Source organism: Rattus rattus, chromosome 1, assembly GCF_011064425.1.
Source record: "Rattus rattus isolate New Zealand chromosome 1, Rrattus_CSIRO_v1, whole genome shotgun sequence".
NCBI classification, from domain to species: domain Eukaryota; kingdom Metazoa; phylum Chordata; class Mammalia; order Rodentia; family Muridae; genus Rattus; species Rattus rattus.
Window position 1 is genome coordinate 244770349 of NC_046154.1, and position 20464 is coordinate 244790812.

General features: G+C 44.0%; 1 protein-coding gene across 1 annotated transcript in view; it reads right to left on the reverse strand.

The window, feature by feature from the left end:
- Positions 1 to 20464, reverse strand: part of Col22a1 (collagen type XXII alpha 1 chain) — a 208664-nt gene that overhangs the window by 144970 nt on the left and 43230 nt on the right. The window contains exons 9-15 of the mRNA XM_032890864.1: positions 16333 to 16377; positions 15141 to 15203; positions 13936 to 13974; positions 6001 to 6054; positions 5797 to 5850; positions 4677 to 4730; positions 4188 to 4232 (exon numbers count right to left, since the gene is read on the reverse strand). Coding sequence (XP_032746755.1) covers positions 4188 to 4232; positions 4677 to 4730; positions 5797 to 5850; positions 6001 to 6054; positions 13936 to 13974; positions 15141 to 15203; positions 16333 to 16377 — 354 coding nt within the window. The remainder of the gene's footprint in view (positions 1 to 4187; positions 4233 to 4676; positions 4731 to 5796; positions 5851 to 6000; positions 6055 to 13935; positions 13975 to 15140; positions 15204 to 16332; positions 16378 to 20464) is intronic.

Here is a 20464-nt window from a genome sequence, read left to right on the forward strand (position 1 = left end):
TCAAGCTGAGTATGTTGAAGTGGAAGCAGTTCTGGCTATCCTGATCGTAAATCCTCCATCGATTTCCACTACCCCAAGGCCTAGGGACATGCTCATGGGTTCCCTTTTGATGTCTAGGCTGGATGAGTTGTAGGAGTGTTAGTGTCCATGGGCCTCATTCTTCCTCCAAAGCTGGGATAATGCCTATGTCCAAAGTTATGAGGATATAAATATGTGACAGAAACACTAAAAAAAAAAAAAAAAAAAAAAAAAAAAACAGAACTCCTGGATTCCAGTGCAGAATTCTTTCCCTGATAAATGTCACCTGGCACTTGGGCCCTTCCCAGAGCTCACAGCAAAGGTGGGTCTGATAACTAGGTAGCAATCTAGAAGTTCTGCCTCAGAGCAGAAGGCTCTAAGTCCCAAGTCCTCCATTACTTGTGTCTTCCTATCTGAAGACCAAATTGAGTACCCAGAGTCCAAAGCCCAGAGTTCTCCCAGGTATAGTTCAAACAGGACAGAGCAAAGACGGGGCAAGCCCGCAGGATACCTGGACCTTGTCAGCTCAGTAGTCTGCAACAGATGCACTAGGCAGCAAGTAGGAATGCAGAGGGAGGAACAACCATTAGAGACAAGCAGAAATGATGAGAAATACAGATGAGAGAAGCAGGAAGTAGCTGACAGAAAAGCCAGGCACTGATGTAGAGAGTAAGTCAAAGACAAGAAAGAAATGGGGAAAGGGATACAGAGAACCTGGGGCAGGAGGAAAGGGACAACAGCAAAAGAGTTTTGGAGAGGGTCACAGAGACAAAGAAAATGAGGAAGACTGAGAACTGAGCCGAAGAAACAGAGACATACAGAACACACAGAGATGAGAGACACGGACAAGGCATGGGGTGGTGAAAGAAACAGGCAAAGAGACAGATGGACAATGGAGAGAGATAAACAAAGGAGGGAGAAAGAGACCCCAAGAACAAAGCAGAGAAGCTGAGACCGAAAGCTAGGCTATATATAGTAAAGAACAGGGATGGGGAGGAAGGGAAGGAGAGAGAGGGAGGGAGATGAGGGAGAGACAAGAGAGACAGACTGATCAGACAAACTCAGATGATAACAAGTGGAGAAAGAGAGAAACACAGAGAAAGGGAGAAGGAGGAGGCAAGAAAAAGACAGAAAGAGAGAAAAAGAGAAGGTGACAGAGAGAGAAACAGAGACAAAGAGGCAGAGAGCCATAGCATAGAACTGTGTCTGAGGTTGAGATGCTGAGGGAATACCACCTGGGATGTCATCTGATCTAAGGCAGAAGGCAATAGGGTAGGCTGAGGCCACACACCACCAAAGGCTTTCTAACCCATCCCCTGTTGAACTCCATACACTACACTGCACTGCACTGTAACCAAGAATGGATATCCCTGGAAAAGACTCAGGAACCTAGGTTCTGGGTGAACAGGATGTAGAGAGCTTCACAAGTCAAACCCAGGCCCTGCTTTCCACTCTCACAATACTCACATCAAGCACTGAGCCTCGTGACTCTGTTTCCCTACCCACAAATGGGAAGCAAGCAATTTCTCTGGTTCTGTGGAAACTAGTGGTTTTACTATATCATGATCAGAACAATGACTGACTAGCAGAATGAATATCTAAACGTCAGTTAAGCAAAATGCAGATGTACTACATGGAATGGGAGTCAGAAGCCAGGTGAGTGTGGCCACAGAGAGGGAGCAGCATAGGACAGCAAATCTCTAGGCTCAGTTCTCTCCTTATGTGGAGATAATAAACCATGAAAAATGAAATAATGCTGTTGCATTATAATAACAACTAACTGACATGCTCAACCTGCTGTCAGGGACCACATGCAGCAAGGATAATTGCAAACTTATTTAAAATGTATAGGAGTCACAACACGTTTTATGATTAATTAATAATTAATTAATTAATAGCTCAATCGCATCATTCTTGAGCATGGACTTTGTAGACAGCAATACAGTAATGTAATACAAATAGGGACATGCCTGTGTGGTCTCTGCTTTCCATATCTTTAATTCAGTGGGGATCTGTGTTTCAATCTGCTGAAGCGAGAACCAACCCACTTAACATGGCATAAATATACAATGAGCCTCCTATGTGCAGTGAGGGAAACCCAGCCTCAGAAACCAAATGGAGCAATCCAGTTAGATGGCTTCCCAGAGAAGATGTGAGGCTACCAGTCATAGTCCAGTCTGCAAAGTCTATGGACCCTGGAGGAGTCCACTGGCTGCCATTCCCCATGTCTGACAGCAGAGGGGACAATCATCCTATTAATGGGGAATGGACTCAGCCCCTCCCACCCTGGCTGATTCAGCTCAATAAACCAACACATGTAGTAATTAGAGCTTGAGATCTGGGAAGTTAAAACCTCATCGAAGGTCTCAGGTGCACAGATAGATATATCACAGCCCAGACCATCTGACTCCAAAGCTGGAACATGACTTGGTTCACCAGGCCTTCCTCCCCTTGAGCCATCCTGCAGAGTGGAATACCTGCAGCATCTCAGAAGCCCAGTTTCCACAGCCACGCACAATTATCTGGACAAAGACTTTAGAGGGCTTGCTCCCCTCTGCTCCTTAGTAGATATATCTTACAGATTGCTAACCTCCCCATACCCAGTGTCCTGGACATTCCACATCTCTGTCCCTTGACCACAGGAATATCCCTGCACTACAAGAACTTCAGTTGTCTCCTCAGACACCTGACAAACTCGAAAGGAAGATCTGTCTCCCAATTACAGAGAACACACTCTTAGGAATGTGAGTTACCAGTGACAGAGGAAGCTGGGTTCACAGCCAGTGCATGCTGGGATGAGGCCCAGCAGATGGAAAGGACCTGTTTCTCAGGAGAAGATGGAAACTTTCTTCCTGCTAACCTAAGAAATCAGAGTGGTTCTTGAGAGCATAAGCTATTTTAAGCATACATCAAACATAAGAAATGGAAAGGGGCTCAATTCAACATGTTCAAAGTTAGGGAAATGGATATTCAGAGAAGAATCCAGCTAGCTCCAAGCCACTCTGCATGGCAAGCAGGATGGCAGAAGCCATGTTGTCCCTATGTTCAGATTATGTGATTCTAGTCATAAAGGACTCTGGCAATCACCAGAAAACTCCTACAGCTGACAAGCATGGTCAGTAAAATCACAGGTATAAAAATAACTCAAAAACTCAGTAGCCTTCAGGTTGGAGAGGTAACTCAGCACTTAAGAGCACCGGCTACTCTTACAGAAGATCTGAGTTTGTTTCCCAGGACCCACGTGGTAGTTGAGAGTGGTTTGTAATTCCAGTTCCAAGGATTGGAGTCCTTTCCTGGATTCTACGTCAACATGGTACACTTCATATATGCAAGCAGGCACCCATAAAATAAAAATTAGTAAATCTTTTTTAAAGGACATAGGTAAGCACATTTTATGCAAGTGAAACATGCTAGGTACCTATGAGGAAGTTGGCAGGATTACACCGCCATCTAGGCTTTAGATATACTAGGATGGGAGGACTGAAAAGTAATTTTCACTACATTCCAAGTGTCCTGAAATAAAACTGTACGACTTAATGAAAACATCCCACACAGGACTGAAGAAACATGGGCTGTAGGAAGAGCGAATGGGATGCAGCCTGCCAGTGTCAGGATCCACATGAGGGGAGGAAGCAAGACCCGGCTCTATAAAGCTCTTGTCCAAGTCTTCACAAGCTGGATCAGGGAGGAGGACTATCGCCAGCCACTATGTGAGGAGGGAGATTTGCAGCCCTTGACTTCCAGAGGAACTCTGAACAGACATGGCATTACATAGATCGAAGGAGCAAAGAAGAGATAAGAAATTATATAAGTTTCCACATAAGCTGTGAATCCCTGGCACTAACCAGGCATTCTGAGCTCTAATCCAGGGATCTTTGGCCTGGAAATGCTGACCTCTCCCCGGGCAAGAAGCCTGAAGGCCATAGCACCAAGTTTCTGGCCTTCTGTGCAGTTTCATTTCAGAGCATGAGATGAGCTAGCACCTGCGCACCTGTCATGCACATGTGCACATATAAACACAGACACATACGTGTGTGTGTGTGTGTGTGGTGTGTATGCATATACCCACACATGTACACGTGCATACACTGAGTGAAGAGGTGCCAGTATTCTCCTCTCTCCCTTTTCCATGGAAGCAGTACTAATTGACCAGTATAGATTATAAATACCTTTTCTCCTGGAGGTCCCATTTCACCTCGTTCTCCTCGAAGACCCTGGGGGAATAAAGTACGGTGACACAAATGCAGGTGGCTCATCACTATATATAAAGGACACCCTGACACCTGTATGGTATCTAACCCTGGTGTGGAAGCTGTGGGTTCTTTAGACTCCACCTTACTTCCAGAAGTGGATGACTGTGCACATGGGTAAAAAAAAAAAAAAAAATGCCTTATACCAAGTCTCTGACACTCCCAGGTTCTATCCTTCTTCATTAGGGAAAGGGACCCCAGAATGTATATTTAAACTTTTTCCCCTGGTGACTCATGAGTACCATAGCATCTAAGAATTTCTACTCTTAAGAGAAACTAAGCTTTCCTTAGCATCCAACCGGCAAGCACTTACTGCATAGGTTGAGGTGAAAGACTGGCTGAAGAGCCAGCTCCTGATACCTGCAAAGAGGGACCGAGCCCACCTCCCAGACAAGTGTCTTTACTTACTGGAGCTCCAACCTGCCCAGCAGGTCCAGGTAGTCCAGGTGGTCCCTGGGGCCCCTGCAGAAGAGAGTCCACATAGAAGGATGGGATAGAAAGACCAAAAGGTAAGAGCTTCTCAGCCAATGTTCTTTCAGAAGGACATGGTTCTACCTAAGCTACATGTGCTACCCACACCACCCATACAAGGGGTTCCTGACCTCTGCCTCATCACCCATGGCTGGTCCTTCCACTTGATACCAGGTGAAGCCATACTCACAGCCAGGCATGTTGAACTTCACGGGAAGGCTAAGAGCTCTGCCTCTGAGCCATTAGGAACCTATATTCTACCAACCCCCTTCCACCTGCCCCAAGTCCCTCAGCCTTCTCATGATCTGACCCAGACTGACTGGTGGCTGCAGAACCTGTGCAACTGATTGCAGTGCCTGTTGTTTTCAAGTTGCCACATGGTTTGTTCAGCCTGGGGAAGTCCTGACAAATAGCCTCAGGATTCTGAGTATGGAAACGTCCAGTCAGAGGACAGCACATTTGTGCCTATCTATTAGGAATCTGCTAGAATAGAAGAAATGGGGATTTCTTCTGTCAAAGATATCCCAACTTTCATAAACTACCCTACAGCAAAAAAAATGCAATTCATATCATACTGCACAGTGAGATAGACAGAAAGATAATACAAATAAATATACACACACCATGAACACACACACACACACACACTACACACAGAGAGATACCACACACAAACACACGCGCTGTTGCACACATGTGTACATGCACACAAACCTAGATGCTTTAGTGTGTCAACGATGTAAGCTGAAAATAAAGAAAATAAGGAAGGATGTCTGGGCCACACATTACAGTGGCATCCGGGCTACTAGGTACCAATGGAAGAGGATGACCCCTCAAGTCTCCATTGCTACAGGGACATAAGTTTTCAACTGTCTGACCCACTATTGTAAGGCTGTAGGAGGAATATTTATGTGTAGATGTATACCTATATGTATGAAGGTGCAAGGAAGTAGGCAGAAACCCATCCAAGCATCTCATCAATGCCTAAAGCAACTGGTTTGCGCCCCCAAGAACTGCCTATACCCTGAGAATATGAGCAACTCCCAGCAATACTTACCCGCATGCCCACCTCTCCAGGCAGCCCCGGCTCTCCTAACTCTCCTGGTTCCCCCTGCACAAAAGTAACACATGGTCACAGACAGCACAGATACATACCAACATGGCTGGAAAGATGCCTAGGTGTCCCATCCCCATAGCCAGAAGTCATCAGAAGTGAGATGACTACCGAGATGAACTGCTGAGTACTGACAACAAAACTTACTCTCATGCCTTTACTGCCGTCTCTTCCAGGGGGCCCAGGTGGGCCCAGAGATCCCTAGATGAAGAAAAAGAGAATATCAGTTGCCGTGGGGGTAGTAAAGAGAGCATCATCCAGGGGGAAGGGGCTGGACCAGGAAAATAGGTCCTCTTTACCATGAGTGTTCCTGTAGCTTTAAGGACACTCTATTGACAACAGTTTTTCATGCCGTCTTTGCCTATAGCATCTTTTTATACGCATATGAAGAGACAGCAGTGATACAGAGCATTTGGGAGATGGGCAATAGCTTCTTGGGCCCTCAGGAAGAAACTGAGTGCCATACAGAATGCACAAAGGTGTTTGCTGGTAAACAGTAGCTATGGTCAAAGCCACTGTGGCTTTCTTTTCTTTCACTATGGGCTTAGAGGAGTATGAGGGTTAGTCACTCATGTGGAGTAAAAAGAGGGCACTAAGACAGGTCTTTGGTCAGCACCTTTACTCTCTACCCAGGATTTGGAGAAAGGAAAGAGTTTTAATGATCTTCAGGTTCATTTTTCATCCTTATGTGAGTACAGCAAGGTGCATGACTAACTAGGAAAGGTTCCCAAGAAGAAGGATTGCTCTGAATAAACAGTGTTTCTCTGATCCAGTTTCTAGGACACTGGGTCTCTATTAGGTCTTTTTGGGTTAGACTATCATAATTATCTTCCCTGGGGGAGAGCTACCAGGCAAGTTGTCCTTCCTTGGCTTCCATTTGCCCATCAGCAAAACGGGGGAGAAAAACACTGTATTTGGTTCTCCAGGGATAGGAAGGGTTAATTGCTTCAGGAAGAGGTAAGTTCTGAAGAGACTGAGTACTGGCTAAATGCAAATAATTAGCAACAATTAGATCTTTCTAGAAAGAACCAGCAGTGTAGAGTCATAACAATTATGGTTGCTTAAAGAAACAATGAAGATGCTGCGACCCTGGGTTCATTGTAATTGCGTGTTTACTGTGAGCCCAGAACTAGGTGCTCTGTAGGCATTGCCACAATAGACATTAATCTGTGTCTCATTTAGCACATGAAACAAAAGCACAGGAAGGTGAGATTCTGTCCAAAGCCACAGTATGTACTGTGGAGAGCTTAACTTGGGGCCCCTTTCACTTCTGCCACAGCATCTACACACACATCCGCCCAGCAGCTGCTTCACAATCCTACAAACTAAAGCTATTATCCCTACTTTATCTGTGTTCATCATGGAGCATAGAGTGGTCTCTCAAGTCAACCCAGAAATCCATGTGGCAATATGAGAAACGTTGGAAGAATTAATTCTGGGGTATACCATCATAGTTCTCCCTCTGCAAGGACCTTGACCTCCTCCTTCAGCCTCGGCAAATCCCATTGCACTAGAAATATTGCAGTCCCTTTACAATATGGAGGTAGGCCATCATCAATACAGGGCCAAGAAGCTGAAACAATGTTCAAGAGTAGGAAGAGATCAAAACTCCTTCTGTGTCGCCTGTTTCCAAGGCACATGTCCAAAATCATTTCTTTTGTTGTTCATCTATTAGAAGTACCCCAGCCTCCTTAACTCTATGTCCTGCAATCCTATAATTAAGTCCAAGGTTTTCCAAAAGAGAAATGTCACAAAAGAGTAAGGACATCTTCTAAGAAATTTCCCTCCAGGGTGCTTCACTTAGAACCCAGTCTATCTGGACACTTAGTGGAGAGTTTATCCAACATACTGGCTACCCACTTGAAATAGCACGTTCTTTGAAAGGCCAGTCTGTCTTCTGGCTCCTACAGGTTTGGATATTCTGCAGCTGAAAGCAGGGAAGAGGTGTCAGGTGGGCTCCTGCCCTGGGAATAAAAGTGAGGACAGCAGGGCACAGTTGGTCCAAGGGGCGTCTAATAAAGGGAGTCAGAGGGGTGGGGAGAGACAAGTGACAATGCCAAAGAGAACTCTGGAGAGTTCCAGAACCTCTGCCTGTCCTCATGGTTGTCTCTCTACTAGCTTGTTGGTTCTAGTATAGAGACAACTAGAGGAGGCACTTATGAGTCTGACCCATCCATTATCTTGGAACTCTGAGAGGGGGAAAACAAGATGACATTCCCAGTGTCTGGATATGACACAAGGGCTATGCAGATGTTCTCTGAGCATCAATCCTTTCTAGAGCCCTTTGGCTTTTAAGGGAAGGTCATGACATACCCCTGTTTCAAAACATGCAGCCCACATGAGCAAAGTGAACATCCCAGTGTGGAGGAAAGAAAATGGTCTCAAGAACTAGCAAATTTCAGCTTTAAGCTCTCCCACACTTCAGTTTTGATGACTTAAGGCAGGGCAGGAGATGAGCTCTGATAGATCTGTTGACAGATGCTATGAGAAGGAGAGGTATAGTCATTGGTAGGTTCTCCATGCCTGAACAATTTCATACCCATGTGCCTGTGGATAGCACCAATTGGATTCAGTGGGTTAGAATGAATGAATGAATGAATGAATGAATGAAAATGAAAGAAATAAGTATGGCTAGGAGATAAATGTGACAGGATGGTCCTGGGAGGAGTGGATATGATCAACACACATTGTATACATATATAAGATTTTCAAAGAACAAATTAAAATTTATCCCATCCTTGGTTTTTGGCTTTAGCAGCATTATTGAACTAAAGTATTTTCCCTCCTATGTCTTCACTCTATCTACTGCAAAAGGCATGATTCAGGAAGGAATGTAATTTTGACTCAAGAGTGGCCAGGTAATGCTTTCAAAGTAGGACAATTCAAACCAAGTAAGGTTCTACTGACATTTGGGGTGAGCTTTCTAAGCCTGTATATTTTATTTATTAAAAGGAAATCATCACTTTGTTTGTTCAAAAAATTGCAAAGAACAGTGCACATGCATCCATTGCAAGAAGACAACCAAGGCATCTAGGAAAAGGATTTTCCCAATTTCATGCCTAAACTTCTGACTCAAATCTGTAGTTTTGATCCCAAGTCTAGGCTTTGACTTCTCTGTCCCATGATTACACAAAAGACAACATCTAGTAAGACCGATACCCACTTGTCAGCATCCCAAGCCTCAGGGACTTTGGCACTTCATGGAGCAAGTGTAATTACCAGATAGCAGATGTCTCTGGCTCTATCGGAGAGTTGACTGCCATGCCCCAAGCTAGGGAAACTGTACCAGTGTGATAATTCATCTATCTGGCAGCAAGTACGCCAAGCCAAGCCTCTGAGAAAAGTACTAGGAACATTCTAGACAGAGGCCCTCAAAGTGAGAGCATCCCGGGCCAGTTCTAGCAGTGGAACTCGATTAAGCAGACACGTTCTCTCACCTACAGCAGTCTTAATGAACAGGATACTTCAGGATCTGGCTAGTTGGTTTAATAAATCTCCAAGGTTGCTCTTTACTGGCTTAGGCACAGACAAATGCAGACTATGGAGTGTATAAGACTATGGACTATGAGACAGCGTGGTCTCACACCCAAGCTCCATCACATACACTGGTAAAGTCACCAGTTCTAAGACTCACTGTAAAATAAGGAAAAGAATGTCTATCTCAAAAGTTAAGCTAAATGGTGTGTGTTAGAACCCTGGGAGGCAGTAAGAGGTTATAAACTGTTGACGCTGCTATTACTCTTAGGTATCATGTGAATTGTGGGGAAGGTGCCTTTACACTGGCACCTATGAGATCCTTTCAGTGTTTACTTTGTCAGATTTCTGGGGTCTTAGATGCTGCAGAACTCTTCCTCCGAGCAGGAGGGACACAGGAGAGTTCTGACATTCTGCAGCTGCCAACCTCCTAGAATAACAACTAATTAGTGCCAAGGGTGTAAAAAAAAAAGATGTCATTTGGCATTAAAGACGGAACACTGCTGGTGTAAGAGTAATTATATGTAATGCTCAAAAGCTCTTTTCACAAATATAAGTAATTTATTTTCATTAGTTCATTTAATCCTTGCAAAAACCCATCTGGTTCTAGTATTACTGTGTTTGCCAAGCCACAGAGGAGAAAAGCCAGGATTAGAGAGATGAAGTCATGGTCTCTTGTCATGCAGCTGTTAAGTGTCTGAGCTAAGGTCTGGATTCAGTAAGTCTGTGCCTAGGGTCCTCCCACTTGGCCTGACAGAACACAGTCTAGTAATCCAATATGTACCTTTCCCATGTAGGCTTCAACCTCTGGTTTGAAGCTCTTTGTCTTATGACTTTGCAAGCAGCTGAGTGTCCCATGAAGAGAGAAGAAATATTGATGGCTTCCCTCTTCCTTCTCAGCCCCAGGCTTTGAGATTCTTGAACCCAAATGTCATGCAAGGTGCCCTTCAGCACCACAGACAGTTCCTAAAGTACTAAGGCTTATTCTTTCAGTATTTACCCTCAGCATGCAAGGCTAGGTGAAGGCATATAAACAAATAAAATTCTCTCCTAAACCCTTTTAATTTTTGTAAAAAGGGAGGAGAAACTTTGCCATAGTTGTCCAACTCAATAATCATATAATGCACATTAATGCACAAGCACAAACAGGGACTTTGGCATGTCAATCAAGCCAGCTAAGAATAGAGCAAGAAGATGACACTAATTCACCTTCCAAGTCACATATGTGCCAACATAAATGCCATTTTGTCTTCCTCATCAAAAGCTCTACAATGGGGCATCATCATGTAAAATAAACTGATTTACATACAGAGCAGTTTCAAGGGTCAAGAACTCCCAGCTACCAACATTTCATTCAGAAAGGGACAGTGAATGGCCGTGCATGTACCAGATATGCCCAACCTCAGTACAATAACCTACCAGCCCTATGAACTTGGACAGAGTCTAGCCTCCTCAGAATGTTTGAAAGCTAAGCGCCAGATTGTATTAAAAGGCTAGTTAAGGGGTGATGTCAGTTTTCCCGTTATATATCACTGTGTCTCCAGATAAACCCAATCAGTATTCTACACAAAACCATCACATTAGTCAAAAGATCTGCTTTCTGTACACCTGCTCACGCTAACAATACCTTCTACTACTAAAGAGAAAAAGCAAATTAAATATATACCCATTATTCCTTGCTGTATCTTGTGATTTCCCTTCCTCAGATACTCCTTCTTTGAGACACCCCACTGGAGAATTTAGAAATAAAAGTAAGCTGTTTCAAACAGTCTAGTATGCTGCAGGCCCAAGGTCATGATCTGGCAAGATTCACCATCTCGTGAAGGCCACCTGCTGATTCCTGGAGGACACTTTCTTGCTTATCCATGTGTATGACAGAAGGTATAAAAGGGTCTCCCTTGGAGCCCTATCAAAAGGACACTAATTCTACTCATAAAGTTTTTATTCTTACGTCATCATATTCCAAGGAGGACTTTGAAATGTGGGATTTTGAGGGAGCAAATATCCAAACATAAATGCCTCTGGTATGGATAAGTAATGTATGATTTGGGAAACTCATCTCTGGCCGCTATTCTAGAAGGGAGGCATCCAAAAGGCATCAATGCATGGCAGGGCTATGTCTTCATTCCCCATCCCACTTTACAGCCTTTTGTCCATGAACTCTTCTCATTTGGCAGCTTCAAAGAGGGCCTGCTTGACAATACCCTCAGGGTGACTGTATTAGGCCAAAAGGGCCCGTTCTTTTACAGTGGGGACAGGCAAAGGTGGGTGTGCCGTGTTGGGATCAGAGAAGTAACAGCATGAACATAGACCTATATGTCACTGGCACACTGACATGGTCCCCTCTAATCACAGCAGGGTCAAGTGAGAATGTCCCTTTAGATACTGAATGTCACATTAACCACACAGTGATCATAGTGACTGCCTCTGTGTGTGTGTTTGTGTGTGTGTGTGTGTGTACTGTTTTGTGTGCACACAAAAGATAAAAATCAGAGCCTTAGGCATGCTAGGCATATGGATAGATAGATAGATAGATAGATAGATAGATAGATAGATAGATAGATAGATAGAGATAGAGACAAAGACACAGAGAGACAGACACACACAGAGAGAGAGAGAGAGAGAGAGAGAGAGAGAGAGAGAGAGAGAGAGAGAACGAGAACAGGGGTCTATGTTGCTCAGGCTGGCTTCAAGCTTAGCTTTCCAAGTAGCAGTGATTACTCAACTGCATGTCCAAGCTTGGTTTGTGATATTTCCCAGACACTTATCCTTACCTCTTCCCACTCTCCTTGATACTTAGGGGGCAGGTACTGCATTCATTTCTCTTCCCCCTTCACCACCTAGGTTACACATGTTTTACAAAGTTTTGAAAAGTGGAAGAATACTCTGCTTGTATGCATTTCTTATTTTCCCAGTCAGTATTTTGCACTGTGGGGGTCGACTGCATTATTTATGTGTAATTTTCATGCCATGTTTCCTGCATCATCATTTGTTTCTTGTTGCATATATACATTATTCACACATTTCTAGTCTCCTGAATGACGTCTGTTTGGGTTTATAAGCATACATTTCTTAATGCGTCTTAGGGTAAATGCAGAAAGAAAAGTACCAATGGGCTCTCCTTTAACATCTCTTCACAGTCTCATAGATCAAGTCCTGTATGACACAACCATCCCTATGCCAAGGGATGATATAACCCATCCCAGGGCACAGCAGCATAGTATCTGGCCCCATAAGAGCCAGAGCTCCAATGGCATCAGTGACACACATGTACACTGTGAAGTCTCACAGATGCTCTCAAGGGCAATTGCATCATTTTGAACACATTAGTAACAAGCTTGGAGTCACCAATGATGTGTCAGTGCTACATTAAGGGAAAGAAAACCACTTCTCCATGGAGTAACAACTAAGACTGACTAAGCCTACATTTGATTTCTCTCTGTCTCTGTCTCTGTCTCTCTCTGTCTTTCTCTGTCTCTCTCTGTGTGTCTCTCTGTGTCTCTGTCTCTGTCTCTGTCTCTCTCTCTCTCTCTCTCTCTCTCTCTCTCTCTCTCTCTCTCTCTCTCTCTCTCTCTCTCTCTCTCTCTTCTGCCATCTCCTATCTATTGTATTAATCTGAATCTTTGCCTGTCTGACTGCTGTCTAATGAAACTGTCTGTGTCTGTGCCTGTTCCTAACACAGGGCTTTGTTCTGTATTTATTCAACAGCACAAAAAGCATCACTGAGATAGGAAAAGCATGTGTTATAGAAGTCTTAACAGCGTTTTACGAGGGATGAGGTTACTGAGTCCAACTGGTCCCAAGTGCTATCAGCAATGTCTGGATGTTGCCTTCAACATTAATTATGGATAGTTATTTTATATGGTTGATTTCAATGTATTTTCTCTTTCTCACATGTATAACCATAGCATTCACACACAGATGAATTACTCTGAGTCAGGAGCACACACTCTCCTCCAGCCCTCTGTCTGACCAATCCCAACATGTCAGCTCTATTCCTCAGCACCACCCCCTTTAAGTCATCCTTTGACTCATTTCCAGATTTCTCTGAGCATTCCCCTCTCTGATCTCTGTTCTTGCTATCTGAGCATCCTCAGCCTCCTGACCACACAGACTTTTCACTCATTCTCTACCACAGTGCATGAAGCCTAAATGTGTTTTGGTATCTGATGTCCTATCTCTGTTTGTCAAGTAGTTTTTCTGACTTTGTCCCCATTCAGCTGAGTACCAAGAGTTATTCTTTGCCCAAAGCACTGTAAGCCAGATTCATATGAAGCAAGCCCTCCTCCACTCGACTGGGGCGTCCTGACCAGGCCACTTTTCTCAAGTTCTGCTAGAGTTGCCTATTTTCCAATAGACTGTTCTATGGGACCTCAGGACATTCTGTCCCTGTTCCTCATTTTTTCACAACCACCATTTTCTGACTCAGCCTGCTCTTCCCTTCTGCTGTGTCTGTATTTGCTTCTACCACCTAACTCAGGGGACACACCGAAGGCAGACAAGGGGCTTCCTCTCCCCACTTGAATCTATGGAAAGGTAACATAGTTACACATACTTCTCACAAACCCACCCCTGAGCCTTGGAGAAAAGCAATAAAAGGAGGCTCACCTTCTCACCCTTTCCTCCCTGGATGAAGGGTCCTCTCCCCTACAGAAGAAAAGCAGAAGGCACAGGGTTAATGAGGGAGCATCGATGTGGTGTGGCATCACCTGAAGGTTCAAGCAACTGGACTGTTATCACATCAACTCTGCCTGCCACCTCTGAACAAGATGGGGCTGTCACTCACTGTGGGTTCTCATGAGTGTCTTCTCATGCAGTTTCCCAATAATTTAACATTGTAGATATGCGAGGTTATAGCCACTGCTATGGATTGTCTATTTCTCCTTCAAACTCTACCAATTGTATGTTATGCATGTTGAGGCCCTGTTTATCAGTTGCTTATGTTTACTGTTACATGCCTTAAAGAAAACTTAAAGAACTGACTTTTCTATCCAAAACTACCTCCTTTTATGAAATGTTCTGTCCTAAAGTCCATTTTGTCTGATAAAGCTACGATCATCCTAATGGTTTGTTTTCCATATTAAACATGTATATTTCAATCCCCCATCCTCCTTGTGTGCGGTGCCATGTGTATGTGTATTTATGTGTGTATGAACATGTGTATTTGTGTTGTGAGTGTCTGTGTGTGTGAGTATGTGTGTATTTGTGTGTGTGTGTGTGTGTGTGTGTGTGTGTGTTTGAGTGCATATGTATGCACTCTTACTGGGGATAGAACTCAGAGCCTTGTGTCTGCTAGGCAAGCACTCTTCTACTGAGCCACACTCCCAGTTACCTGTTTATACTCTTGAATATAAAGTATATCTCCTCTAGACAGGATGGTAATCAGACATTTTACATCCTGCCTGAAAATCTGCTTTTTAGTTTATCTACTTAATACACTGGTTAATAATGATATTATTGACAAAAGTAGATTTATATCCATTAGAATAAGCATGTAAGATGTCCAGAGTGTAGGGGACACTAAAAAGTGACTGGCTTCAGGCATCACAAGGGCACAACTTTGGAAGAACAGAACTTTGCAGATAGAATGAGATAGAATGAGAGGCAAAGTAAAAGAGCACTATGATCAAATCCAGCAGGTACAGAAGAGAGGGGCTTCATCCCACAAATTGGATGCACTTAGTATCTGCATTCACCAGGCTGTCAGTCCACATTTGCTGATCAATATGACCAGGTTGGATCCAAGTGGGAACACTGGGCTTCCTACACCAGCCATGTGGCCCATCGATATAGAAAAGCAATCTCTAACTTACACTGTCTCCTTTCTCTCCCTTGGGTCCAGGAGCTCCCATTAGTCCAATGGGTCCTGCATCTCCCTAGAAGGTTAAAAGCAAAAGGAGCATTAGGTCATATCCTCCCCAAGCTCTCCTAGACTGCTGTCATCACAGCCTACTCACAGCCAACCTTGCCCCAGTTCCCTAAAAGAACTGAAGATATCGATATCCTGAAGTCATCGTGGATGACTGTACCGTGAGGTCACCTATCCTGCCTTGGAAGGGAGAGAAGCCCTGCAGTCTAATTCCCTCATATTCCTTGAATTTGCTCACAAATCACAGGCCCTGCCAGACTTGAGCATTTGCATACAGAGCCTTTGTATAAATGAGACAGCAACCCTTTACCCTGGTGCCAGCCTGCTGCGGAGAAGGTGAGTACTAATACCACGGCATATAAATTCAAAACCAAGAAAGACAGGAAGCAGTAAGAATGAGAGACAGAGAGGCCAAGTTATCATGGGAAGGGGTAGGTGGCATGGAGAGGAGAAAAGTGTTGTATTCAGATATGATGAGTGAACTCTACGCATAGATGGAGGATGCAGGAACAGGAGGAGCAAACAGACAGCATAGCCATCTCCATGTCTGCCTACATACATACATACATACATATATATATATATATATATACATACATACATACATACATACACAGATTCACAGATACATATATACATACAAGGTATTAATTGTGCAAAAGCAAAGAAGACCCCCCCCCATGCAGTGACCTCTCATCCATCAGTGTTCCAAGACTAAAACAGTGATGGAGAAGGTAGCTTGCTAGGGAAGGAGGGAGGAGTAAAAGGCTGCTTGCAACCAAGGAACTTGGGGCACGAGAAACTTATACAGTTTACACAATTTTAATAATGCCTAACTCCCACATCTTAAATACTTCTGGAACCAATCAACTTGCAAGGATTAGTGCAGAACTAACTAACTGTGGAAAGCCTGTAGGAGCACATGAGTTGTAGGGCCATGTTGCCTTCCTTTCTATACATTTTCACACTGAGAGGTGCAGCTCTGGGCAGGTCAGAGCCTCACAGCTGGAACTTCATGTCATTTGTTCTTATACTGCATTGGAACCAGCTCCAAGGTTAGGGCAGTGATCTAACACACACCTGCCATGATTCCATGGAGGTTAAAGCAAAGAACACTACACCATGCAGGTACTGACCTTCTGACCAGGGAGTCCCACAGGGCCAGCAAAGCCCCTCTCACCCTGCAGGGAGAAAGACAAGAAGAAACAGTAAAAGGTCATAAGTTAATTTTTCTCATATTTCATATAAGTTAATTACCATTCCATGGGCTTTAAAACTAGTCTTATGCGAAGGCAGGTTGGTCCAAGAGTGAGCATAAAATTGATGACATCTGAATCCTGCTCTCCAAATGCAAACCTATGGGGATAACTTTCACCATGATACCCTAGTGCAGCCACGGGGGTAGGGAGTGGGTTGGGGGGTGGGGGTGGGGTCAACAGTATAAACACAGTCAAAAACAGGTCAGAGAAATAGTCTATGTCCTCATTCATTAACAGGAGCTTAAAAGATCACACACACGAATTGGAGAGTAGAACAGAGGTTCTAGGCTGGGAAGTAAGGAGAGTGCATGGGCCAGAGGGACAGAGCTTTATTTAGATGGAAATAAATTATAGATATTTGAGGAGACTGATTTGTTCTTTATCTTGATTTGCCATTCCACACAGAAGAGACAATTAAAGCATCAGTTTGTACCTTATAAATAGATGATATATCAATGGACAATATAAATGAATAAGAGCAAAGTAATTTTAGGGGTTATTATTTTATCTGAATGTATAAACTTAAATTATAAAGAAAATAGTGATACCAGTTACCATTGCACTTGGGATGGTTTGAATATGCTTGGCCCAGGGAGTGGCACTATGAGGAGGTGTGGCCTTGTTGGAGTGGGTGTGGCCTTGTTAGAGAAAGTGTGTTATTATGGGTGTGGGCTTTATGATCCTAATCCTAGCTCTCTGGAAGCCAGTCTTCTCCTGTCTGCCTTCAGAACAAGGTGTAGAAATCTCAGGTCTTCTTGCACCATGCCTGCCTGGATGCTGCCATACTCCCGCCTTCATGATACTGGACTGAACCTCTGAACCTGTCAGCTAATCCCAATTAGATGTTGTCTTTATAAGAGTAGCACTGGTCATAGTGTCTGTTCACAGCAATAAAACCCTAACACAGCACTAAAATATGAAACATGACATGTCTAAAGCAATTTCTAGACATAAACTGAATTCAACTTTTAAAATATGTGAAAGATCTTGTTAGTGTGTTTATACATGTTCCACATGTTGTGGCCACCTGTAATAGTACCAAACTGAGGACAAACACATGGTTCTTATAAATAATGATTACAATATAATACTAGGCCGTTTGCACCTGATCCTGTCACTAAGAGCAATACTCTTATTCTTGTTCTAGTTTGCTTTTCTGTTGCTATGATAAAAAACATAAACACCCTGACAAAAAGAACTGGAAGAAAACTGCTCATTTCACCTTATACTTCCAGGTTACAGACCATCAGTGCAGGAAGTCATGGCAAGAACACAACCCTGAAGGAAGTAACTGAAGCAGGATCATGATGGGATATAGCTTGTCCCTCCTGGCTTATTCTGCTTGTTTTATTCATTCATTCGTTTTATTTTCCAAGGGTGTTTTGCCCTCAGGTGAGTCTCTGTACCACATATGTCCCTGGTAGTAACAGAAGCCAGAAGAAGGTGTTACCCACCCTGGGACTGGAGTTACAGATGGTTGTGATCCACCATAAGGATGCTTAGAATCATACCCTGGACCTCTGGAAGAGTAGCCAGCGGTCTTAACCACTGGGTCATCTCTCTTGCCCTTTATCTTCCCTGCCACATCAATTATCAAGCAACATGAGTCATCAATCAAGACACTGCTCCATACACATGCCCAATGGCCAGTCTAACAGAGGCAGTTCCTCAATGGAGGTCCCCTCTTCCAAAGTGACAATAATGAATGATCAGCATGACTATATTCATAGGGTTCCATTTTCTTCAGAGCAATCACGAGTCCTCAACATATGTCAATGAATACGAACACTTTTGTGTCCATTAGAATGGACGTTGTCCATGTCCATTACCATGACAAATTACAAAGATGTAAACGGGGATCCAAAAGGATAGCTGACAGCACTAAAAAGCTAGAAATAAAGTGCCTATAGCCAGAGCTTTGCCCCAGCAAGAGGACTGTAACTTCTCAGGTCTCATACCAAGTTCTGACAGACACACAAATGCAGAAGGGAGGAGCCACAGTCGATTCACTGGTAGACAGTTAGCTCCCTCACGTGGCCTATTTCCCAGGTAGAGTGAGTAGGTCTTCTTGTTCATCTCTTCCTACAAAGATGGTTAGCTCTCTAGGGTGACCCAGGTCTCAGGGTTCTCACCCTAACCAGTCAACAGACCAAGACTTGCAAAGGCCATATTCTGTTGGTCCTAAAATCTCATTGTGCAACTCAGCATGAAGAACATAGCAGGTGTTTATTGTCTATAGCCAGGAACTAGGACTGATGATACGAATAGGTTATTGGGTGATGGCACCTAGAATACGAGGCTGAGATTGCAAGAACTGAAAAGCTTAATCAGTAGAGCCTCATTCTGAGAAGGGAATGTGAGTATGTATGCCTTTGCTCATCACCCCTTTCTGTCAATCTTATTAGCCATCCATCTTTCCAGACTATTTATCCATCAATTCAACCACTATTCAATAGCCACCCCTGTGTCAAGATGTGCAGTAGTTGCCATGACACAGGTAATATTCAATCTCTGTCAACTGGAACTTAGGGCTGTATAAAAGAAAAATCAAGGATATTTTATCAGTCCACAGTGGCCACAGTTGTAGTATATTAAAGCCTCAGGATGGAAAATGGACTTATCTTAGAAAAGAAGATTCTGGATAGTTATAGAATTGGAAGGGGTGAATGGCAAGGGAAGGAAGGAAGCACAGAGGGAAATCATAGACAACAATCATACTCAGTAAAGAATCGCTGCGTGTGCTTTAGACAAAGAACAGGTACCAGCTAGGGAAAAAGCTGTTCAGGGCAAGGAAAAATGTTTCAGGCAGAAAGCACGATATCTTCAAATGGTCAAAGGTGATCGAGATGAAGGCTCACCTAAGAAACCAGCAGTTTTTATCTGATGTGGGAACTGAGAGGGAGGCTGTGACATTAGATTAGAAGCACTGAGGGTGTGGCATGGACCACTTAGGAGTGGAAGTAGTGGACAGGAATCCTTAAAGCATGCCAAGGAGAACAGTGGAGAGCCAGGCACTGGTGAGTTAGACAGTGGGAGAAGAGTGACAAATGAGAAGCCTATTGGGATGAGAAGCAGTGACCACATGGATCCAGGAGGAAGCACTTGACTGGGGAGGGTGGGTTCGGTTGTACCTCCTATCCATATACAGTGGCAGAAGAGCAAATACTCCCCCCACCCCGGCTCCCACCGTTTCCCACAGAAGCTCCAATTGAAGGCAGGACTCGGGACAATGTTGATTCAGGCAGCTGCTTGAGACTTCGCTGGCATGTGGGATGGATTTGTGCACAGGCTGAGGCAGCCTGAGCCTGAGTGTGCAGCTCAAAGAGCAGTTACCTAGCCCAAATGTGCTGATCCCACTTCCTTTTCCTGACTGCTTCTTCTCTAATCTGGGCACTGGGCATGGCACATCCTAATGTCACCTACAGCCTGAAAACATTCCATGCTCAGAGTGTCACTGGCGTTTGGCAAGTTGAACCAGTTATATGGCAGGCTCACTTGACTAGAAGTTCCTCAGTGACCCAGGTCTTCCCAAGAGCCTAACTCTGCATAGAACAAGAAGGGATGAAATGTGTGAAGATAATGGGGGTGGGGAGGGACTGCATATCTGCCAGATGTATCACTGCTGCTTAGATATCCAAAGCGTCTGATCCAGTAGTTACCTTTATCTCTCATTCACTTGGGTCTGGGTGTCGCTAGAACTGGGAAGAACCTCACAGTCTGTCATGTGTGCTGGCACCATGCAGAAGGGGACAACCACATGTGCTGGATTAAGACACAGGGGGTACCAGTCCAGACAGACTATCCCCAGACATTTCTGTTCCTTTCCTTGCCAACCTCGTGTGTGTGTGTGTGTGTGTGTGTGTGTGTGTGTGTGTGTGTGTGTGTGTGTGAAAGGTCTATAGAGAAAAAGGAAAATGAAAGCCTTGGTTACAAACCAAGAATTTAAATAAATGTGTTGAGTGGAATAGAGGTATGATTTTCACAAGCATGAAGCACGTTCCAAAATACA